Source organism: Colius striatus, chromosome 8, assembly GCF_028858725.1.
Source record: "Colius striatus isolate bColStr4 chromosome 8, bColStr4.1.hap1, whole genome shotgun sequence".
Taxonomy (NCBI): Eukaryota; Metazoa; Chordata; class Aves; order Coliiformes; family Coliidae; genus Colius; species Colius striatus.
In genome coordinates this window covers 35,577,677-35,602,000 of record NC_084766.1, presented here as the reverse complement: position 1 = coordinate 35,602,000, position 24,324 = coordinate 35,577,677, and the positions used below count along the sequence as shown (strand labels likewise).

The 24,324-nt window shown below is 52.0% G+C and overlaps 1 protein-coding gene across 2 annotated transcripts in view; it reads left to right on the top strand.

Annotated features, from left to right (window-relative positions):
* Window positions 1-32: 32 nt before the first annotated feature.
* The window catches only part of FAM53B (family with sequence similarity 53 member B), a 44,444-nt gene continuing 20,152 nt past the window's right edge, over window positions 33-24,324 (top strand). For both annotated transcript variants that reach the window (XM_062001414.1, XM_062001412.1), the window contains exons 1-3: window positions 33-110; window positions 18,370-18,613; window positions 21,586-21,637. In XM_062001414.1, coding sequence (XP_061857398.1) covers window positions 18,545-18,613; window positions 21,586-21,637 — 121 coding nt within the window. In that variant the 5' untranslated portion in view covers window positions 33-110; window positions 18,370-18,544. The remainder of the gene's footprint in view (window positions 111-18,369; window positions 18,614-21,585; window positions 21,638-24,324) is intronic.

The window sequence follows — 24,324 nt, the reverse complement described above, 5'->3', positions numbered from 1 at the left end:
TTCCCTGCCTCCCTCAGCCCGCCCCGCCCGCAGCACGGCGGCGGCGGAGGCAGCGCGGCTCGGAGCGGCGCCCGGAGCCGGCCCGGCCGGGCCGCGCCGCCGCCACCACGGTAAGAGCCCGGGCTGGCCGGGGCCGCGCCGCGCTGTCACTCGCCCGGGGGGGTCCCGCCGTGCCTCTGAGGGGGCAATGGGGGCGGCGGACAAAGGGCGGCTTGGCCGGGGTCCGGCGGGACGCGGCGGCTCGGAAGCGATGTGGGGGGTGGAGGGCAACGGCAGCCCCCCGGAGGAGCGAACGGCCCCCGCTCCCGCTCCCCAGCGCGCCCGCGCCCCGCGAGCCCCGCGGCGTGCTCCGCCCGGGCGGAACGGGCCGGGGGCTGCTGCCTTTGTGCCGCCCGCCCGGCTGGTCGCGGCGGGCTGCGTGAGCGGGGCCCGGGCGCGGGGCAGCGCGGTTCCGCAGCGGGGACGGCTCCCGGCGTGTGCCCGGCTCCCGGCGTGTGCCCGGCGGGTGGGGTGCGGGGTGCTGGGCGCTCGCCGCAAGAGAAAGAGCGTTTCAAGACGAGCTGCGGTCGGCATCCCGACGTGCTGGGGGTAAGGCAGGTCGTGCTTCCGAAGTTCAGCCTGTGGGGAGCAAGTGTTGCGCTCCATCTCGCATTGCTCTGCTTTTGCCTCTGTAGTTTCTTCCTCCAAATGGATCAACACGTGCTTTCCTTTCTCCTGGTGATGTTTAAGAGGCTGGAACTTGGACGGGCTGGGTACAAAACTCTGCAGGTTCGAGGGCTGAAAGGGGGGCTGCAGCCCAGGGGAGCAGTGGATGTGATTGAGCATCGCTGCAGATCTGCTGTCGGCCCTTCTGGGGGCATCACACGTGGTTTTCACACCTGGCACGTGTAAGGTAGCTCACGGCAGCGACGGGGGTGCAGGCCCGTGCCCCCCAGGAGGGTTCTCCAGCCCCGAATGCTTCTGCAGTGACAGACGCAGCTCCTTGCTGTGGCAGCTGAATTGTCCTAGAAAGTCTAAGTCCACGTGGTGACGTCAGGTTGTTCCCGTTACATGGTACGTGAAGATCTCACCTACAGCTGTACACGGAGATTTCATGAATAAGGGTTTTATCCTCGAGGATCTGAAGATTTCATTTAGTTGACAGAGTGAGTGAGTTTGCAGCAGCCCGTGGGTGAGTCGTGCCGCCGTCTCTCTCTGCCGTGCGGTCTCCAGAGCCGCTGGTGTACCTTGGCAGCACATCCCCTCCTTAGGAAATCCTTGGGAGTAAAAAGGGAGCGTAATTTGTTATGAAATGGGCTGATAGACCAAACTTCAGCTCGCGATTGAAACCAGATGTGCATATTTTCCTTTCGAATCCTCCAACAATAAAAAGAAAAGTCTGTTTTGACAGATTGAACACGAGTTGTGAATTGCAGAGGTAGCAGCGTCCTGTGATAGCACAGTGAGAGCACGGAGGGCTGCGAGCTTTTCTGCCTCTCCCTGATATCGGGTGTCTCCGGGCGCAGGAGGCTGCTGCCGCCGTCTCTCCGGTCACAGAGTGCGGATTCTCTCGGACCCATCAGACAGAAGTATTTCCCAGGGCTGGGCTGAGAGCTGGAAATAGAAACACAGAAACCCCAAAAAACCCATAGATTGTGTTTCTAGGGAAAATATTTGGGGTGGGTCATGAAACGTTAATTAGGGTGGCAGTAAAAGCTGGAGTTTCAGAGCGGTTTGCTCTGTCCTTACCTGGCGTGGCTCATTGTAGGTTTGAACAGAGCTTCTGATTTACTCATTTTTAGAAGTCCTCTGGAGCTCGAGGATGCTTGTGGTGGTGGGTGTGTTCGACCCAGCTCTGGTGTGGCCAAGCTCAGGGCTGCAGGATTAGGGCTGTTCACGCTGGAGGCACTTTACTGGGAGAAGGATGCGGCCTCTTTGCCTTCGAAAGTGAGGGGGGAAAGCCCAACTAAAAAAACGTGACCAAACCAACCTGCCCTGGCATTGCTTCTCTCCTCTGAAGTGGAGAGAAGGATGCTGCACTGAGCGTGGTCCCGTGGAGCGTGGCCACGCGTGCCGGTGGTTTTCCAGCCAAATCCCTGCATCCAGACTTTCTCACTTCCAAGTTAAACCCAGAGGAGGGAAGGGAACTTCTGCGACTTCCAGCTCTGCACAGGGCCGAGGAGTCCAGGAACCATGTCAGCTATAGAAAGCAGATGGCCTTTGGGAAGATCAGCAAGAGCTCAGGCTGTCGAATGCAAACCTTTGCATGTAAAATCAGAGCAAATCCATTCAGTAGATAATTGATTTCTGTGAGTGGGATCCAAATTCTTACAGAAGGAGATCAAGCAGACTGTGGGACAGAGCCAGCACTGATATAGGCTAATTCTCAGGTGTGGATACCTGCATAAATAAATGTGGGCACATAAGTATGCACACATGCAAGTAGGTAAACGTGTACCAATATAAATCCCCAAATCCACTTGAGTTAATTGTGTGTAATTGATTTTTTTTAGCATCAAAGGCTTGCTTTGCTGTCAGTAAAGGTGTAGCTAGAATGAGACACACAGCTCTTTGCTAAAACACCTGTATTTCTGTGCAGAACAGACATGATGGACTCTGTCCTGAAGGGGGGGAAAGGTGGCATGGGGTTTATCCAGATGGTCCATTTTGTTATTACCGATGGACTTCTCATTTCTTGAGTGACAGCTGCGTGGTTTAAGGCTGCTCTTCCTTTTTCTTTCTTTCTTGTAATGTTCATAGTTTCCTTTCTCCATTTCTTTGTTCATTGAGATGGAAGCAGTTTGTGCCTCGCTGGTAAAATCTCAGGTATGGAAGAGGACAACCCAGGCTGATGTTGGTTTTGCTCCCTTCTCCCTCTGATATCACATGGCTTCTAGAGTGAATGTTCTGGGAAACATTCCATCCTAATGAACATTAAGCTGTGGCAGAGCAGACTTGGGAGCAACGGGCTGGGGCAGGATGAGGTGCCACAGGTGCTCATAGCTCAGCCCAGGGGAGGTCAAGTCTCCTTCCGACATCCCAGAGGAGGGAGAGGGCAAGCAGAGCCTTCACCTCAGGTCTGCCCTCACCAAAGCTAGGGTTGAAATAGTTGAAAATAACTTCAGAAAGAGGAGTCTGCACTTTATCCTGATGGCCATGGGGGACCAAGCCAGCACAGGGGCTGAGGAGGTTGCTCCTCAAGCAAGCTGCCTTTGTCACTGACTATTTTTTTGCTCCTTTCTCGCCCAAAATGGGGAGGAGGAGGAAGAGGAAGCAAGCCTGCTGACTCAGGGAAACAGAGCAAAAAAAGAAAGAGGTATGATGGGTAGCAGAGGCCTGTGGCTAGTGGCAGTCTCACATCTCTAGTCTGGTGTGGGCAGCCTCACAGCGGTCCCTGTGGGGCTGGGCAAAAGCATCACCAAACCAACAGCTCCTCCGGCATGTGTCCTCCCTGGAGAGCTAAAGAGAAACTGATTGGGTGAAGAGAAGGGAGTTTTCCACCATGCCTGAGCTCAGAGAGAGGGAGTTTTCCACCTGAGCCTGCTGATGGTTAAGCCTGACAGGCTTCCCCCCAGGGCACCCTCCCAGCTGACCCTGGCCTGGCACAGAGGGTGCCACCGCAGTCTTTGGAGATGAAACCTCCCATAAATTCCTCAAAAGCTGTTGAAGCAGTGGCAGACCTGAGCTTTGGAGCACTGGTTCTGCACTTGACTATGCCCATGAGCTGTGGCTGTGCTGTAACGATGAAAAAGGACTTTTCCAAGGTCACACTGTGTGCTTGCAGTCACAACCTGGCTGTTTGCTCAGAGCAGCAATGCAGGACGAGGCTCTGGTACAGTGAACCAGGCAGCAGATCCTTGGGCTGTCCTGTATTCCCAAACTTTTACGAGTTGCCTCCTTTTAGAGAGACAACAATTCCCAGACAAGAGCTGATTTCTCAAGGCCTGCCAAGCTGGTGCAAGCTCCGGTAGTACAGGCTGCGGGTGTGTGAGCCTTTAGTCATCAACAGGGGAAGCAGGTATTGAACATTAAAAGGTGTCATCACTCAGTGGATTTACAGACAGAACTCCTCCTGATTCCAAGTGGCTGAATCCATGAGGCCTGTGACACGTTGGATATGTCTGATGCTGCATCTAACGTATCCTGTGGAAGATAAATAAGATGTGATGTGTCAGATGTTTGTGTCGAAACACGTGGAAGGAGGAAACTGTGAGACTGAGCTGGAGGAGCACCAAAGCCTTGCATGAAGCAAGGCAGCTCCCAGCACTGCAGGCTGTGGGTCCCCGTGCAGGTGGGCAGGGTGAGTTTGACTCTCTAATTGCCAGATTTGTGTCATATTTTAAGAACTGCTTGAGTGAGTGCAAAAAATCTGTTCTGGTGCATGGAGTTGCTATGTCTTCCCCCCCTATAAAAAGATGCCCAAGGGAGATTGGGTCATGATTTTTGCTTTTAGAGGATTAAATACGGCATCACGATTGGTGTCACTCCTCTGTAGTCTGTTTGAAGCATCCTTTGGGTTATATCATCCCCCATATTTGTGGCTCCTTGGCCGTAGCTGTTGCTTTCAGCAGCCAAAGCTCGGGGCTCGCGCTGTGCGGTAGGTATGGGAGTGCAGTGAAAGTGTGGCTGGTTTGTGTTTGTGTATTGTTACATCTCCTGGGGTTTGTAAAAACAAAGGAAATCTGGCAAACTTTGGTCTGGCAGCTGGAAAACTCGCTCTCCCTCTCAGCCCTTGAAAGGAAGGGCCAAAAAGCCTTTTGATGGCAGAGAAGCAGAGCTTCAGGGGGATGGTGCAGAGCGATGCTGCTGTTGAGGTGCACCAGCAGCTTGCTTTGGTCTGGCCTGTGGGAGTTAGGAGCAGGATGATGGGTGCATCTCTTAAATCCAAGGTCTTGTCAGGGATGAGCTAAAGCACAGGTTTAAAACTGCATTTAAAACATTTCTTTTTTGTCCTTTCCTCATGAGGACAGTCAGTGACTCGAGACAAGACTTTGTGCTCCTCCACCTCAGTTCCCTCAGTTGTACAGCCTCAGTCATCGTTACTCTGCACCACTGGGACATGTTAGGGAAGGAAGATGGTGTTAATAGACACAACTAGTCTTGTCTCTGGTTAGGACAGCCTGGCAGCACGGATAGGACAGATGGTGGTAGCGATTTCTCAAGTGATGTGGGAAAGTTGTCATAACTGTGAGTTTTGGTTTCGTGTGCTTACCTTAACATTGCTGAAAATAGCCTCCTGGTCTGCTGGGTAATACTTGTTGATGCTATAAAATTGCTTCAAGTAAATAAGTTATTAACCCTGTTATTGCATGCTTTTTTTTTGCCCCAGATGTTACAAATGCACGTTACAAATGCATGTCAAAGCTGAAGATCTGTGACAGTTGTGGGTATTTTTCATGCTTTGGTTTTGCAGCCTCTCTGTTAATTCAGACAAAGGTGATCTCTTTACTGAACTATCAGCTGTGTTATAACTGAAGTACAGCAGGATGGGTGCTATGTCTGGGAGTGAAAGCATTGTGGTTGTCGAAGATTCAGAGTCACCAACAGCTTCATTTAGAAACTATCACCCATGCTCTCGGTTGCACGTGGTTTAAGTTGTTGGCAGAAGACTGTGTTTTCCCTGGAGCTTTCAGGTGAATTGTTAAGTGTTTTAAACCCCATTTAAAATAACCCAATCCAGCTCTCCAGTGTGATGGATTGTGCTGTGGATGCCATCCCCGTGCCTGTCCTATTGTTTGGTGCCTCAACAATGTGCCATGATGGTGGTAGGTTAAAGAGGAGGCATGTTAGAGCTTGAAATGGTGTGGTCAGCCCGTGGAGGGGATGGCTTGTCAGCCCTCCCTGCCACCTGGTCCTTGCACAAGCCACCCAGGGGCTGCTGGGCACGGGGGTGTTGGGCTGTGAGCCAGGAGAGCCTGCTCCTGGAGCCTGCTCTGTGTATTGCCAGCTTTAGTCATTTTCCAGATTAATTCTTGCTAGAGCATATCTCTTTTTTAAAAGTCATCCAGTGCAGAGATAAAGCATGGTGCTGACTGAGAACTCACTGCAGTCATTTATGCTGGTAATTTAGTGCAATGATTATTGTCCATGCTGTTCAGGACAAAACTGCACTTTGCCCTTACTCTGAATCTGTATAGTTTCGACTTGGCAAGAGCATTGACCTGTGTGAGGGCAGGAAGGGTCTGCAGAGGGCCCTGGCCAGGTTGGAGCCATGGCCTGAGGGCAGTAGGATGAGGTTAAGCAAGGTCAAGGACCAGGTCCTGCACTTGGGCCACCCCAAGGCCAGGCAGCTCCAGTCTGGGGCAGAGGGGCTGGAAACTGCTGGAGGGAAAGGGCCTGGGGGGTTGGTGGCAGCGGCTGAACAGGAGCCAGCAGCGTGCCCAGGGGGGCAAGAAGGTCAAGGGCATCCTGGATGGGATCAGCAGTGGGGTGGCAGCAGGAGCAGGGCAGGGATTGTCCCCTGTGCTGGGCCCTGGGGAGGCTGCAGCTCCAGGGCTGTGTCAGTGCTGGGCCCCTCACTCACTGCCACAGGGACACTGAGGGGCTGCAGCGTGGCCAGAGCCGGGCACAAAGGGGCTGGAGCACAAGGGGCTGGGGAGGGGCTGAGGGATGGGGGTGTTGAGCCTGGAGAAGAGGCTGAGGGGAGCCAGGAGCACTCTGCAACTCCCTGACAGGAGGCTGGAGTGAGGTGGGGGTCAGTCTCTTTTCCCCAGTGACGAATGACAAGAGGAAGCGGCCTCAAGTTGCCGCAGGGAAGGTTGAGATTGAAGATTAGGATGTTTTTTTTTCCACCAAAGAGTTGTCCAGCCCTGTGCCAGGCTACCCAGGGAAGTGGTGGAGTCACCATCCCTGGAGATACGTAAAAAACACGTAGATGTGGCCGTGAGGGACAGGGGTTAGTGGTGGCTGTGGTGGTGCTGGGCTAAGGGTTGGACTTGGTGATCTTAAAGGTCTTTTCCAAGCTCTGTGATTCCCACAGCGCTGGGTGATGTTATACTGCTGGTCTGCTCTGTCTGAAGGACCTGCACAGCCCTCTCTGAACGTGGCCACATCAATCCTGAGCAGTTACTCCATATTCCCCCAGACTTGCATTGTACTGCTGACCTCAAGTCTCTCAGTTACTCCTGGGGTCTTCTCCAGACCTTAATCAGATGTGGCAAAAGGCTCCAGGTCCCCATCGTGGTCATGGAGTGCAGAGCAGACGCAATACTGTTTCTTCCCCTCCTGGAGATCCTTAATCTCTCCATGCTGAGGTCGTATCTCCCCCATGCCCTGGTAATTCACTGCTCAGTGCAGGAGCCTGGGAATGTGCCCCTGCCTTTTTAGCAATTTATTGTTTTAAGATGTGCCTTAATGTCTCAATTAAAATCTGTGCTGGTTGCTTGGGTCTGCTCTGTGTTGTCCAAGTTGTTCTCTGTACTTAGTGCTCTGACAGCACCGATTTTCCTGCTTTGTTTCCAGCCACTGCCAGAAATCTTGCAAGGCATAAGGTGACAGTCTAGTTTCTCCTGAAGCCAGTGGTGCCAGTTTATTTGCAGGTCTGTTAGAGACGTGCCAGTTAAACAGTTACTGATAGCTGTCATCTGTTTCTGTGTGCTTTAATGAAGTCTGTTGTACCAGTGCTTCCTTTTACCAGCACAGAGACATGGAGTGAGATGAGAGCTCTTTTCTTGGTGGTGTTAATTGTGCCTCCTGACTCTCCGTCCTTGGACTGAAACTGGAGCCTTGCAGGGCTCGTTTTCACGGGGCCGTCACATTCACCACGGCTGGCTTGTGCCTGTCCTCTGGCAGCATCAGCAGGGATGGCTCAGAAGACCTTTTGGCACAACCTTACAAAAGTTGAAGGTGTAAATTGTTTGGAGCTGTTGTTTAAGAAAGATCTATATTTAGTGCCTGCTGTTTAATATCATCCCAGGTTGCTCTTGGCGAGTGTGACTGTGTAGTTTGACTTTCTCCCGAAGACAACGTTGAAGGATATCTTGACCGTTTCTCCCTCTCCTGCATAGTGACTGATGTTCCTGCTGATCTTTCTGACTGCAGAATGGTGTTGATGGGACTTCTTGTTGTCCTTACCATCTACAAAAACCCCTGTATCTTGTTTTCTAACAGAGGCTGATGTTTAACTTGCAGCCCGTTGCATGGTACGGTAGTAGCATCATCTTGGGGACTTCATAATGATTTACAGAGTCTGGGATTCATCAGTTCCTTCACTCATTAATGTAGCAAGTCAATATGTATTTTTCCATGTGATGAAGGTGGATATTTTTGCTGCCCTGCTCGTACTGGGCAGTCATTCATGTTTGTGCACTGACAGAACACATGGTGTGGCTCCCTTCCTGATAGCCTGCTGGCAGCTTTGGAGCTGGGCTGGGATGAGCCATTTAGGTCAGTTCTCCTCAGGATGCTGTTTTGGGAGGGGACTTTATGGTTGTCATTGTGATGGTGGCAGGCACATCCCCTTTGTCCTTTGAGCTTCCCATTTCCACAACACAGAGGAATCTGTTTCTCCTCCTGATTTTCACCTGTGGTGAGGGAGGAAGAGGGATGTGTGGAAAGAATGTGATGGAGACTCTTGGGGCAGAAAATACAGACGTGATTTTCTTTCCTCCCCTTTACTGCATGTTCACAGGGTCTGAAATAAGCCTGAGGAAGGCTGTGCAGGACAGTGTTTCTGCCAGCCCAAATAAAAGCAGGGACTGTTTTTAGTTCCACTTTTTTCTTTTACTTATTTTGTTTCCTCATCCCAGAGACAGGCTGCAAAATCTGGGCTTTTCTAGGTGCCAAGATACAGTGAGGCTCATCCTGCTCTGCTCCAGCTATGTAGAAATTGGAAACCTCCAGGGATGAAGCATCCCAAGGCTGGGAAAATTGCCCTCTGCAGGCATTGCTTCTCTGGCTTGGTGATTGCCTGGTGGGGTTACCTCACAGAGGGGAATCAGAGCTGTACCCCAGGCTCACAGCAGCACAGAGGTACCTCACTGGAGCTGTACCCCAGGCTCACAGCAGCACAGAGGTACCTCACTGGAGCTGTACCCCAGGCTCACAGCAGCACGAGCGTAAACATTTCACTGCTTGGCCCTTGGGGAGCTCCTGCGGGAGCCAAACACACAGGAGGTTTGGGCTCTACGTGCTGCTGACACCTTGCAGGAGCTGAGAGTTTGTTATAGCAACAGCTTCTGTATTATTCCAGCCTTGGGAGAGTCTCCCTGCAATATTAAATACACCAGCTGAAACCCAAGTCCAAACTCTCCATGAATGACTCTGTGGAAGTGCTGTCGGGCACGTTTTGGTGCTGCTTTGACTTTTAACAGGTAAACACAGTGAGTGGGTGTTTGCTTTAACTTCTTCCTTGTAGCAAAAGACTTCCTTTGAGAGGAAGTGAAGCCTCCAGTACCGTTCCTCACTGCAGCATCAGACCGTTCTGCCCACGGCTTGCTGTTGGAGATGCCCTTGCTGCATGCCCGGGCCTCGTGCTGCCAGGCTTGCCCAGCAGCAGAGAGAAACCTCTGGTTTCCCCACGTTTCAGGATGCCTTGTGCCCAGGGCTCTGCTCATGGATATGAATAACCCTCATGGAGCCTGGTTTATGCATCTGGATACGACATGGTCATCCCAGTTGTGGTGATGCTGAAAGACGTCCTTGGCTTTTGAAGGACATCTTGTCCCCTGCTTGTCCCATGCTCAGGCTGTCTGTTCCCCTCTGACCTTCCCAAAAATCACCCCCAGCTTTGGCTGCATGTGTTGGGAATAGCTTTGCTGTGCAGCAGACAGTTGGTGGAGCAGGCAGGGTGGTTTGCAACCCATTGTCTCCTTGGCCTGTTGAATTAGGAAGAGCCCCCCTCCTCCTCCCCACGCATTCCTCCACCAGAGCTATCTAAACCGGCTCCTTGGCAGCCCCTGCATGTAGGAACCGTCTTCTGGTAACAGATTGTTGTGTGTTGGATGAACCTGAGGAAAAACAAGAAATGTGAAGGCTACAGGGTGATACAAGTTTGCTGTTCAGTCTGCCAGCTTCACACTAATTCAGACAACTCGCAGATGTTTGGCTCCTCATTTGTTAGATTAATGGAAGATGCAGGGCTTGGATATTTATTCCTGGTGTGCCAGAGAGACAGAGGGGGCAAGGTGGGCAGACTGAGGACTCCCTCCCTCTGCAGCCACACCGATGCCATACCTTCCCTCTCGCCAGTGTTGGTGGCAACGGATGGACAAACAACAGGGAAATGCGCCTTTCTGTCACTAAGAGGATTAATAAAGGCTCTAGGTTCGTCTTTCAGGATCAGAAGAGCATTTTGAAAGCTGGTTTTCAGCCGAGGAGTGAACTGCAGAGATTGCCCAGGAGTTGAAGTGCTTCAATGCAAACAGTGGCCCTGTAGGGTGACGGGCACATGTAGCACTCTGTGTGGGCACAGAAATCATCCACTGAAAGCATTTGGAACCCCCAAAACATTGCCTGCCTCGTTCAGGTAGCTAATTTCAGTTTGCATGTCTTTAGGGGCTGTCAGCCTCCGCTGGTTATCCAGCTTGGCCTCAAAAGGGTGACATTTTACTGGCAGGCAGTATCCAGCTCTGTTCTGGGAGCAGTGATGGTGTTCTGGCGCTTGGCGAGCTTTCCTCCATTACACTGCACCATGTCCCAGATCTTGCTCACGCTTGGTCCACGTGGTGGGTTTTCTGGTGGTTGCCAAGGAGTTGGAAGCGTTACTGTTGCAAGACATGCTTCTCACTGGGAGCCCAAGAGCCCTGGACCACAGAGGCCCAGGCTGGCCGGGAAGCTCCTGCTGACCCTCTGAGCGTGATTATCTGGCTGCAAGTAGGTGGACGCCGTGTTGCAGAGGTAGGTATTAAGATGGGTTTGTGTGCTCTTTGAAGTTGCTTATGCCTGGGAAGCGAGTCTGTAAGAGTGGAACAGTGGGGCAGAGTTTACTGTCTCTGTCTCAAGTCTTATAAGGGAAAAGAACATAAGGAAGAAACAAGAATTGCTTTTGTGCCTGTTTACTAGAGCAGCACACTCCAAGCAGTAATTAAAAGTAAACCTGGACTCTGCTGGCTTGTTCAGCATCCCTAGTTGCTGAGATTATGCAGCCAAAGCAATTCTCAGTTCAGCAATTCCTCAGCTTTTGGGAGCGTGGCCAACACTCACAGTGTCTCACAGACATTGCAAATTCTTGTAATAAATCTCACGACTGGGGAGGGGGAAGTAGAAAGGTGAGATGGTTTGTTGGGCAACAGGCTGGCCTGCTGCTGTTGCTTCAGCTGCTCCTCTCCAGAGACAACCCTGGGTCCAATATTTCCAGTGTTCTTGGGAATGCCACTCGAAATGAGCAGCAGTCCCCTAACAGGCAGATTAGGCAAAGAGAATGTGCCGTTTCTACGGTGTTTTTCAGAGGAAGACTCTGCTGTAGGGTATGTGTAAGTGTCAGTGCTGTGCAGAGATGTTGGCAGTGTGTATTCCCCAAGCCAGCGTGGCTGCTGGGAGAGCTGTGTATGCGTGGGGCTGCCCTGGGGCCAGTCCTGCTGGGGGAGGAGGATGCTGAGCTCATGGGGCTGAGCTCTGCTCCGCTGAGGAGCGAAGGTTTGATGCTGGCCTTCCACCTAAGTTTATGTGCAGGCTGAATGTGCAACCAAGAGGTATTGAAGACCTCTTGTTAGTGCTCCAAATAAACATGGTAGCTCTGTAACTACCATGCCGGGGTTCTGCAGTGAGCTGGGTCACCACTGAGGCCAGCAGTCTCACTCACACCTCTTGCTTGCCGGGTGCTGTTTTTGCAATGACTAATTTTGCTCTCTTTTTCCTTTTCAGTTGCCAGGGAGGAAAAGGCAAAGTCACTACCAGCACCATTTTCTTTGAGCTAAGATGTTGAGAGGAAGCTCCTCTGCCCATACCCTGTCCTGTCAGTCCCGTTCTGCTGCTCGTGTGTAAGGGAGTCTTTCCCCTGCCACTCCTGTTCCCTGAGAGCACGGGGGCAATAAACCTGATGTGTTTTACCCAACTAGACGGTGTGTAACTTTCCTTAATTGCTCTTATTCTCAGCAAGAGCTTGCCTGCAGTTGAGGTGCAACCCAAACGTGTGGCTGTGGATGTGAGCTTGGGCTTCAGGCTCCCCCTGAGGGCGCCGGGCGTTTGGACGTGTGGTTTGGGGCTCGGGGCGCTGGGCACTCGCTGCCTTGTGTGACTTCGGTGTCGGGTTGAGGTTGTGCCCAGGTGCTTGGAGCCAGGGATTACACTGAAATAACAGATGTTTACTTGCTCAGTAATTAACTTCTGGCTGTGGGTAAGACCCTGGTGTGGTGGCGAGGGTTAACCTCAGAGCTCCGTAAGCCAGGTTGCACGTGGCTGCACGTCGTGGTTTCTGTCCCATTTCCATCCCTCGAGATGGGGGCTGTTGCAGTAAAGCTCAGGCTCCTTCTGGCTGTGGATTTTGTTAGTGTGGCTGAAGAGGTTGGCTCTGTCTGGGCTGTCCTGTGCCTGCAGCTCTGCAGCACACGTGAGCGCTGGGCCGTGCCACTGAGAAGCTGTGTTGCTGCGTGAAGCTGTTGGTCACGAGCAGTGAGGTGATGCAGCTGGTGGAGCTGTACAGATCTATGCAGCAAAGCTCCCCTTAAACACAACCCTGCTTTTCCCCCTTTGCTATGGGGACTGGTAAAAATGTGAAGTGTAGTCAAGTCTCTTATTAGTTAATGCTGAAAGCGTGTCTTTATCTGGTTAGCCCTGGAAAAGTCTAGTCTAGCTGCAGGCAGGAGGCAGAGGAGGATGTTTCCTTACTCCTTTTCTTTGGCTGATAATTTCAGAGCATAGGAAGCGTGTGGTGAGCCCAAGTCCTTGCCAGGCAGGAGGGGAGAGCCGTGCAGGACACATGTTCTCCTGCACCAGAGCCCTTCTCCTGCCTCTTGGCAGGACTGTGTTTGTCCTTCCAGGAGCTGAGGAAGACCCTGTGGAGCAGGAGGAGGTGACTGCAGGCTCAAAGCGAGATGAGGCAGTGCTGCAGCCTTTCTGCTCCAAAGGATGGGCAGCCTGGGGCGGCTTTTTCCTCTTGACAGAGTCCCAGGGGACGATCCCACCGTGACTGCATCCATGGAAGTTCTGTCCTTTGAAGTCACATGTGCTCACTCATGACCCTGTTTACTCAGGACTAGTCTGCAGGGCATTTTTCAGAGCCTGAACACTTCTCAGGCCCTGAATGGCATCTTTCACATTCATTGGAGGTTTTTACCCCATGAATAAAATGAATGTTTCCTAATGATGTGGAAGAGTGCTCAAGCAAGCTGCCCAGAGCTGAGCACCTCCCTGTCCTGCTGCAGACAGCAAGTTATCTCCTGGGTGAGGGAATGGGCACGTGCTTAGCTACATGAAAACGATTGACTTCAAGGATTCTTCCAAATTTGTTACACAATAAACCAACAAATTGATGATGTACCTCTTGGCACTGCCCAAAGCACTGATGATGAGGCAAGCAGTGCAATGGGAGGATTCAGTCCTTCCAAAGCACTGATGGTGAGGCAAGCAGTGCAATGGGAGGATTCAGTCCAGTCCTTCCTAAGCAGTGCAATGGGAGCATTCAGTCCTTCCTAAGCAGTGCAATGGGAGGATTCAGTCCAGTCCTTCCTAAGCAGTGCAATGGGAGGATTCAGTCCAGTCATTCCTAAGCAGTGCAATGGGAGCATTCAGTCCTTCCTAAGACGTGGAAGGATGGGGAGAGGGGCATGCTTTTAGTTTGGATTTAAACTGCAATGTGTTGCTCTGTAGAAAACCTTAAACCCCACAATTTCCAAAATGCAGGAACCAGTTTGGCTGTTTCCCCAAATTCATTTTCAGTCACCTGTTGTGTTTGGAGGGGGTTTGCCCATCTGTGGTGTGCCCAGGCCCCACAGGGGTCTGTCTGCACGGACAGATCGAGACCTGGGGAGCAGGAGGGCAATTTCTGTTTAATTGATGAGAGGAGGGGGCCTGTTAAGCCTTAGAAACATGCTCAGAGTTTGGCCCAGAGGGATTAGGTTTGGTTCTTCAGATGTGTGGGTCTCAACTGCCAGAAGATGTGCTAAGCTGAGAGACTTGGCTTGCTCCAGCCTTGCCTCTCGAAGCATTTTGTGCCTTCCTGTAGTGTGAGCGTTGGCTCTCTGCAGCCCGAGCCTGTGGTGTGGCGATGGGAGTGGTTTTTGCTGAGCAGAAGCGTGCTCTGGGTTGCATTGCAGCACTTTGGAGTGGTGCTGCTGGTGGTGATGGAGCCAAGGCCGCAGCCAGGCCAAGGAGGAAGGCTGGGCTTGGGCGGGTGTCCTTCCTCCTCTCTCACAGAGTTTGGAAGTGGCTGGAAATCCTCTGCCCGGAGAGGGACGAGCAGCTCTCAGTTTCATTCAGAAAGTAAAGGTCAGGAGTGCTTCCCTTTTCCTCTTGCAGGAGTTACAGAAAACTTTCTGTGTGGTCAAAAGGCTGTTGGAGTGTTTCTTCAGGCACGGCCCAGGGAGCTGCTGGGGTACGAAGCGGGATCCTGCCTGGGTCATGGCTTTTTCACTGAAGGCTTTGAGCAGGACTAATTCATTGGGGTGATTTATGTTCTGAGAGACATTCTGCTGTGCTGCTTGCAAGGTGTATCAGTATGCAAAATACAGCTCTGTCTCCTTGTCCCTGTGCTGCCTGTGGATAGGTTTGATGCCAGTGTGTGCCTGGAGACGGCATTATTTGAGCTGGATGAACGTTTTCTGTGCAGAGACTGGTGGTCCCACAGCAAGTGGAAACCTGTTTGATGCTGATCCTCGGTCATCTTCATGAAGAGTACTGCTGGGGGTCAGATGTATGGGTATGTGCTGTGGTTTAACCCCCAGACAGGGATGAAGCTGGGGTCCCACACGTTGCAGGGTAGGAGGTGACTGGGGTAGGGCTGTGACTCGGCAGCTGCCTGGTGCTTGGAGCTGCTGTGGTACCACCACAGGGGAGGGATGTGTGCTCATGGTGAGCAGCTCTAGGGCTGGACTCCTTGTTGGTACCTTGTAAGGAGTGTGTTTCTTTACAAGTGTTACCTTTCAAGCCTGTGACTGAAAGCTGGATCATCTGACTTATTCTTTCTGCGGCGTAATCGTTCCCCAAGCCTGACACTGAGTCGCTGTGCTGCTGTCCTGAAAGCAGCTCTAAGAGAAGCCTCTTTCCACCTCTGCCACTGCAAAGTTCAAGGAGGCTTCTGCTCGGGCTGTGTTTTGAAGCAACATCTGCAGTTAAGGCATGGTTTGCTGAAGTCTGGGGATTTCCACGTGCTGGTTCTGCTCCATGCAGCCCAGACCATCACATCCATCACAGCAGCCACGGCTCGAGTCTCAACTTAACCTTGACGTTGGGATGAAGATAGTTCCCTTATCTGATTGCAAACGAGGAAATACATTTCTTAAAACAATTAATGGTCCCCAAAGAGTATCTTTTTCTTATTGTGTGTGTGTGTGTGTGACAGCCTCCAGTCTATAAATACATCGTAGTTTCCTCCTCCAAGTCAACGGGGAGCCCATCCTGGCTCCGCAGAAGCGCTTGTGTCCCACAGCACTTGTTTGCACGGAGAGGACATGACGGGGCAGGACTGTGCTGGGTCAGGCTGTGCGTCAGGAGCCTGGTGAGGCAGGATGGGGAACCAAAGATCACATTTCACTGGAAAGTTTTCCTTTTCATTGCAGTTCCTCGGTGGGGATGGTCTCAAACCCTCAACTGAGCAGTAGTTAAACCGAAAGAACCCACGCCTAGAGGTGTGCCTGGGACCTGGCGTTGGGTGGTAGCTGCCAGCTGGCTGGGAGTTTGCTGCCTCAGTGGCAGGGTTGTGTTCACTGCAGGAGATGCAGTGGGGCAGGGAGAGGGGAGCTGTGAGGTGCTGTGTGCTGCAGCCTGTCCGGCTCGGTCACGGAGCCTCTGTCTGTACTTGTACGCTGCCGCACGCCTGGGTGTGTGTAGGAGTCTGCTGCAGCAACATTAACCATTACCTTAGGGAAAGGTAATTATTGCTGAAGAAATCATACCCTGTTAACGAGGGTAACTGCTTTCATGCTGCTCTGAATGCTTGTTTGATCTTCCCTCCCCATGCTGCTGCCGATGGCCCCAGCATCCTCCCAAACACAGTGAGTCTGGTCCCACAGCAAGTACCCCCTTCTCTGCAGCAGAGGTTTCCCCAGCACTGGGGGAAGGCTGGAGCCTCACAAAGAGCTCCCTGCTCTTCATCCTTGGAGGGCTTTAAACCTGGCTCATCTGCCCTGGCTTGGAGGCATGCTCCGGGGTCTGAATGCCTCTGGGCTGCTGTGGGCACACTGCTCTCTGGGAGGCTGCTGGCCCTGCAAGTGTGCCACGAGGGGATTTCTTGGGGGAATGGGAGCTCTGTTCTGGCAGATTGGGCTTGGACATCAGTGGGGGCAGCTCCTTGTCCTCGGTCTGCAGCTCAACCGTGCAGGTAGAGCTAAAATTGCAGAGAGAGCACTCATGAGAAGGCGATGAGTGGGTCAGGATGGGGTGCTGTGACGCTGCCAGCGGTGCCACGTTGTGTTGCTGTGGCCCTGTTCTGGTGTTGGGGGTCTTGCTGTAAAACACTGGAGGCTTCAGCAGCGAGAATGCCACCAAGTGTTGCCTATTTTCCTCTGTTTTGCCGTTTCTCTGTCAGTTGGTCCTCACTTCCACGCATCTTTCGTTTGTTCCCTGTGATGTGCAGCCCCTTCTCAGGGAGCTTCTCCTTTGTGTTTGCTCAGAGCCTGGTGTCCCTCCCGAGCAGAACCTCCAAGTTTTGCTGTATACCAATACGTTTGGTGCAAGGGCTGTTAAAATGCAGACATTTAAACCTCCCATGGAGCTTATTAATAACCACACAGCGACTCTTTCTGCTCAGGGAGCCTCCTGAGCATAACCCTGGGGCTCCGTGTGCCGTGACAGAGGTGTCTGAGCTGCCTCTGGGATCATCACGGGGTTTGCAGCCCTGCAACCATGGGGACATGTGGCTGTGTTAGTCAACTGATCCTCCAGCCACCTCCTTCTCCCTTAGGTCATGCTCTCCTCACACAAACCCAAGTGATGGTACAAATAGGTGACCTGGGCTCAGCAAATGGTGTTTTGCTTTGGTGTGGAATGCTCTGCTGCTCTGTGTCACGGCTCCTATTTGGTCATTGGGTTGCCCAGAGGTTTATGATGAGGCCACCTGTAAATTGTGTGTTCTGTGCCCAGGGATGTCTGGTAAGAAGCCGCAGACTGTAGCAGGTGCCCTTGGGAACAGTAAATCTTTGTGCAAATGTATCGATTCCCAATCCTGCCTTTGCACTCTGCATGAACTTTGTCCTCACAAAACAAAAGAAGGTGATTTTTCTTTACTAGCCAGCTGGCCCTCAAATGAGCTGCTCAGAACACCACCACCAGCTCTAATCCAAGTAAACACAGGAAAGATGATTTGCAAGTCGGGTAGAGAAGCCCTATGGGTTCCTAAGGAGGTTTAATACTTCAGTGGCATGTTCTGAAGCGCTGCCCTTCACCGTGGCAGCTGGGTTCTGAGCACGGGTTGCAAGAGCCGCGTTTCGCGCTCTTCGGGTCACGCAGATGGCGGTTTGGGTTGTTTGTGTTAACTGTTAAAGCAACATCACGGCGAAACAGGATTAGAGGAGTGGTTTGGGGAAAACACTGCTTTCTGTAATCAGATTTGGATTTCAGTCTGTCTGCTTTTACATGGGAGTAAGTCTATGGGAGAGGATGCCAGGAGGTGAGGCAGAGCTCCTGGTCAGGTCAGTGTGGTGCCGTGTGAGCATGGCTGGCGGGTTGTTTTTTAGTATGTGCTCCTCATTGTGCAGCCTTTAGCTTTTTCTACCTAGATCTGCCTGAGAAATAGGTAAGCATCAAGAGGCATGGTGTGGCCCTTAGGATTTGAGGGCAGAGAGCTCCCTCTTTCCTTGCAGGCTTGTTTTTTTCCCTAAAGGGCTCTTGACGGACTTGGGACCTGGGGAGTAACTGGGGTGGGATACAGCCATCCAGAGGATTTCACAGCTTTAATGATGCTGGAGCGGCTTTTTCTGCTGGACATCTGCTCCCACTTGGTCTGGGGGTAAAGGCTTCTGTGAGATCAGCCCTGGGGCTTTAACAAGCTCTTCTTCCAAAGCCTTGGTGTCTTCGATGCAGGGGATAGAGTCCCCTTTTTCAGAGGCAGGACTCAGAGGAAAGTGATTTGTTTGTTTGCTTGAAATACTTCTGTGCCCCCAGAGTGCCTGGTGAAGCACAGAGGAACACCAGTGATGTTTAAGAGTCTGAAATAAATACTCCCCTGGAGTATCTGCCATCAGGGTGTTCTTTGGGCAGCGCTCACCCCTTGCCCAGCACACCCACCCTCCATCCTGCTGTTCCCCTGGGAGAGCCCCTTAAAGCTGTTCCTCTCTCTCTCTCTGTGTGCACGTGCAGGGACTTTTCCACGTCCAGGGGCTGTTCCCGTGCATCCCCCGAGGAGCTGGTGGGAGCTGGCAGGGCCCAGCCTTCCCTGGGGGAACATGGACTGAAAAGAGGAGCTTTGCCAGACCACGGCTGCCAGCGCCCCTCGCCTGGACCCTGATGGACTCCGAGGCAGGACTGCATTACCATGGTGATGATCTTAACCAAAACTCGGCAAGACAAAGGTGCTGACTCCGTAACATGCAGGACTGAGCTGGTAAGCTTGGTGAAATCTTTGTTCTAAACTCTTTTGCTGCAGAGGGCTTCGCTGTAGCTTTATATTCAGGGTTTTATGTGCTGCAGGGCTGGATCTTTAGTGGTTGATAGCACTGGTTTCTAGTGAGCTGCATTAACGCCCAAGGAGCAGGTAAATGATTGGAGTGCTGTGGCCTTTGTGAATTTCTGTAAGCATGCAGTGGAGTAAACAGTACAGGAAAAAAGAAACTCGACAGGGGCCAGAAGTTGCTTCACCAACAGCAAACAGATGCTCATTGTTAATAGGAAGATGAGCAAATGGGGAGCAGATTAGGTGGGAGATGGTGAAGGGCACTGGCAGCCTGCAGCCCTGCAAATCAACCACGGCGAGTGAGCAACAGAAAAGAACCAAATGGGGGGCAGCACACATGGGCTGGGCATGCCTGTGGTAGTAGCAAGCGTGTTGTGTGGGGAGCAGGGGCAAGAGGAGGAGTGTGGGATGATGGAGGGCTGTGTGAGAAAGCCCAGAGCAAGGCTAGTGATGAACAAGCAGACGTTCAGTCTCTGTCCTCTGGGAGAGATGGTCACGGTCCGAGAAGGAATTGGACTGAAAGGCCATTCCTCACAGGGTGTGCTGAGAGCCTCAGATAAGGGTGTGGAGGAGCACAGCAGGAAGCATCTGGCAGGATTAGCCATAAATGGGTATTTTGAGCATAAAAGAAATAGAAATGCCTAAGTTTGCTGAGGATGGCAAACTGGCTGGCTGGGCTTCCTGGGCACACAGCACATAGGCAGGCTGTCCTGGCAGCATGTGGGGCAGGAGAAGGAGAGCAAGCCAGAGGCAGCGTTAAATCCTGCCTTAAAAGGGTTTGAGAAGGAAGGAGATTGGTATATTGGAAAAGTGTCCTCACTTTACTGTTGCTTCCTGCTGGGAAGGCGACAGCTCCTGCGGCTGCTGCTGGGGCTGGTGAAGAGGGAGCCTGAGCACCTGATGCCAGCTCTGCCCTGGGAAGTGTGTGGGGCAGGTGGAGGGGAACTGGCTGCAGAGAGGCAGGTGAGAAGCAGTTTCTTGTGGTACAAGGGGAAGGGATGGGCAGCCGGGCTGTCTGGTGGCAGCTGTAAGGCGAAACTTTGCCCTTGTGTGTTTGCTGAGTGCCTCCCGCGGCTCTGGAGCCGGGTCAATAGTGCAGGGATAGTTCTGGTTACACAAGTTGAATTGTTGGGTTGCCTGGGATGTTAAATTGAGGCAGATGTTCACAAGAAGTCTGATCCACCAGAGAAAGGCAGAGTTTTTCAGTTCACTTCATGGGAAAGGCCAAAAAGCAAAACCAACAGTAAGCGTCCAAGCAGCAGGACGCTGTCACCTGCCAATGTGTGATGGGCTCGTGGGTTTCAGCTCCCAGTTTGGTGTCAAGGGGAAGCCCTTACAACATGGTAATTGTACTCAAAATGAGATTCAGAATCATAGAATGATTTGGGTTGGAAAGGACCTTGGAAGATGCTCTGGTTCCATCCCCCTGCCATGGCCAGGGACACCACCCACCAGATCAAGTTGCTCCAAGCCCCATCCAACCTGCCCTTGAACACTTTCAAGGATGGGGCAGCCACAGCCTCTCTGGACAACATGTTCCTCCCCCTCATGCCTTTGCAGGCAGTAGCTGAGCTCTGTGGCTGGCAGACAGATGTGTGCTGGCACAACCACTGCCTTCTCAGGGGCTTGTCCCATCTTTGCTCCACTTTGGCCACTCTTTGCAGACTGCCACCTGTGCTCATTGTCTCCTGATGAAGACAATGACCACTTCATGAGGTAGGGTTGGCAGAGAAATATCCTTACTTCTCCTAGACAAGTGGCACATGCTCCAAAGAAGGTGACTGACCCTTATTTACCTTCTCCACGTCTGCACCTCGTTGTCTTCTGACTCCACGTCCCTCCATATTCAACATTTACAGTATGCTGTGCGTGACGTGGAATCTGTTTACTGGATTGCTCTGTTCAGGCAGGTGCCAGCATTTGGTACATCATCACCATTGTTATTAGCAGTAGTAGTATTCTTACCACCACTCTGTGAGGAGGCAAAGTGTAAAACATGGATCAGGAGAGAAGGTGTGAATGCAGTGGCCTAGTGCCAGATAAAACACAGCCACGGCAGAACGGGGAGGCTGTGCTGGTGTTTCCCTCAGACCATGTACAGTCTCGGTCAGATGGGACAGTGTTGCCTGGACAGACACTTCAGAAGCAGAATATGGATATTTTGGGGGAATAACACAGGAACAATGAGTATGAAAGTGTGTTTTTGCAGACACAGCTGAAATGGCATGTGGCTGCAGATGACATATTGATTTATTGCATGTATAAACCCGACCATGCCCATTTTTAGAAGCCTGATGATGTCTCTTGTGCTGTCAAGAGGAGGAAAATTCTTGGGGTAAGGGGGGGGATAAAAAAAACAGTGCAAAAAGTGTCCATTGTGGTTTTTGTACCCATATGGTGGCCATTTTTACCTATTTTTAGTGCAAATCAGCACAATCCAAACACAGACTGCCCAGAAGTCCTTGCCTTAGAAACACACTAGATGTCTAAAAGAAGCTAAATAGCTGCTTTGTAGCTAGACAGGAGGCCTCAATGGGCTTGGATGGGGTTCAGATATCACTAGCTGCTGCTTTCTTGCCCAGTCCAGAACTACCACTGAACTGCAGCTCCTGGTTGAGTTTCTCCGGTGCTTTGGGTCCTGGGACTGGGGACCTTGCTGGAGTTATTCCCATGGGTAAGGACTAGCTGCAGGACCCACGATCCACAAGCTCAGGCCACTCTCTGTAGTGTAAACCTGATTTCACTGGGGGAAGGTGACTGGGTGTGTGCCCCCGTCCCTGCCCCGACGGGGCTGTTGAGGGTGCCTGAGGCTCTCCTCCCTGCCTGCTGCAGGCGGCTTTTGGTGGCTTCTGGTGCCCCAGGCGAGTCTGTGAGAAGTGAATAGTTTTTCTGGTTGTTTGCAGCACACTCCAAAGATGAGTCAAGGACCTACCCTCTTCTCTTGTGGCGTGATGGGTAAGTAACAGCAGCTTCTGTCTGTATTTACCTCACCTCCGCTCCGGCTTCCTGCAGCGATGGGTGGGAAGATGTCCTGACTGGCTGGGTCTCTCCAAAAAACACTCCCCTGCAGACCCTAGGGTGGGCACCCACCCCTTTTCCCTGCAGGGCAGGGATGGAGCAGCACCTGGCCTGCCATCTGCCAGCAGTGACCATCACACCCGTGCCATTGTCCTTCCCAGAGGTGGCTGTCCTGCCTCTTTGCCATTGCTGAGTGAATTGCTTATCTTCTTTCCCCTCCCCTTTGATATATCTGCTTATTTTTAGAGTAACTCATGCTGAAATGATAAGCATTTTGAGTCAGAAACTGTGTTTGAATATCCAGCTCATGACCATGGCTCTTGGCTCTTTGCATAATGCAAGTAATAAGTATCAGCATTATCACTAAAATGTTCTACCACTTGGCACAAAGTGTTTGGACAGGCCCCAGACAATAAGGAAAATGTCTCTTTTTGCCTTTGACAATAACCACAGCATGGGATGTTTAGTACCTTTTATGTCAGAGCTTGCTATCAATGTTTATGCTGAAGAGCCACCAAAATTGAGGGGGGATTGGTGCCCAGGCCGCTGGTGCTGAACAGCTGACAGTGCAGGAGGATGTGCTGCTGTGCTGTGCTCTTTGGGTTTGGCAGGGGGGAGCCAGTCACCAGGCAAAGTCTCAAAACCCAATTAAAATTATAGGTCAAGTTTGAGCCAAGCTGCTTGCTGTGAAAGCCAGTCCTTTACAGACAAAGGCTGCCCCTTTTCTTCACGACTCTCATTAGCGTTAATGGGAGCTGAGCACAGGCATTGACAGGAGATCTTTCCCAAGCTCTCTGATAACTCCAGTCACAGGGGAGTGGGGGAAGATGGAAAGCATTTGGATTTTTTCAGAGGGAAGTCACGAGCTTCAAAGTCAAGAAGGGGCAGAGACGGCCCTGTTCCCTTTCTCCTGCCTGTCAAACGGGAGTGAGGAAGAAAGAAACCCAATCAGCTGGGTTTGTCTTGCACGGTGGCGCTGGCAGGCTCCTCAGCAGGTTTGAAGAGTCTGTGCCTAATTGGAAAGCAGTTTGTCTTCAAGAGCTTTCACAAAGCCTTCTGCGTCTTCGCAGCGCTGCGGCGGTCTCCCTCGCCTGCCAAACTCCCCCCTTTCCCAGGGACACCAGGGTCACCTCTCTGACCATGTAATGCTCTTTGTCATGCCCAGGCAGCAGCAGCCAGTCTCTCCAGCATGCAAGTGCGTTGCTTGGCTTGGGTTTCGTTGTAGGTGTCTTCCCCGACTGTTCCTCTTCGTGTCTCCAGATGTGAGCCAGGATCACAGAGTAATCCAGTGTCAAAACTGGTTTGACTTATTTAACAACTCCCAAGGTTATTATGGGACCGAGTGCAAATCTGGGGGCATATTCCAGGTCAAAAAGGCCAAAGCTGCTGTCAGTGGAACACGCTGAGGTAAATGACCGGAGGGGTGTTTGGACTGGCAGCGCAGCCAGTGAGAGGCAAAGGCTCACGCTGCCATGTGTGATGTTGGGGGTACAGAGGGAAGTGGCTGAATTTTCTGGGTCTGTAGCCAGAAGAGGCTGAGAGTCTTAGCACAGGGTCTTCCCAGTTGCCTTGGGGGACGAGGGTAGCTTTGGGCAGGAAGGTAGCTCACAGCTGATGCCAGTGGCCGTGGGACAACGGGGCACAGGGAAGCCCAGCTTCAACCAGGCTGCCAGGGAGAGCATCATCCAAATCCTGGAGCTTCCACCAGGCATCGACTCAGGAGCGTTTATCTCCAGGAAGAAGAGGGGTCGAGGCCTTCAGGGGGTGTGTAATGCACAACAACCAAGAAACCCAGCAGGCCAAGGTGGCGAGGCTGGGCTGCTGCCTATCCATGGCATGATGCGGGCAAAAAAGAGGAAACTGAAGCCCACACATCTCAGATGTAGGTACCTCATAAAACACTAAACACCACAAGAATCTGAAAATCAGTTATAGGTTGGACTCTAACTCAGTATAAGAGTAAACATGATGAAAGGCTTGATGTGTCAGGTGATGCAATGGCAAATCTGCTTCTGGAGGTCACCTACAGAACCTTGTGATTTTTAGACTGCTTGGAAATACTCCTGCCAGCATCACGACAGTATTGCTGGAAAGACTGGGTTTGATCTTCATGGAGCCCTTTGCTGGGAGGCAGATGAAAGGTGAAATGCCTCAAACTATAAATTCAGCCATGTATTGTTTTCCCTTCCCCTTGGTGGGTCCTTGAAACACCTGGGAGTGGAAGAATTGCTGGATAGAGCACAGTCAACATGCAAAGAGAAGAATCCCCCAGGGAAAGCCAGTGAGGCATGGCTGGAGCAGGGAGAGCTCACCAGAGGGTCATGTTGAAGAGCAGGGCACGATTCCCCACTGAGGTGCGGATTTTGTCCTGAGCAGCCCGCTGCTGTGTTTGTTCTCCAGGGGTAGGTTTAGGGGCCGTTGTTTTCATTTCCCATTGAAGCACAACTCCCTGTGCATCGTATTTTAATCTTCTTTCTGCAAGGCTCTGTGGCACTGCCATCAGCTAATTGCAGCCATTAAATGTGTTCCACATTTAGAAACCACCCCTTGAACATAAAGGGGGCAGTGGAAGATGCAGGATGCTTTCAACCCCCTGCACGGGGACCAGGAGACCGAAATCTGAC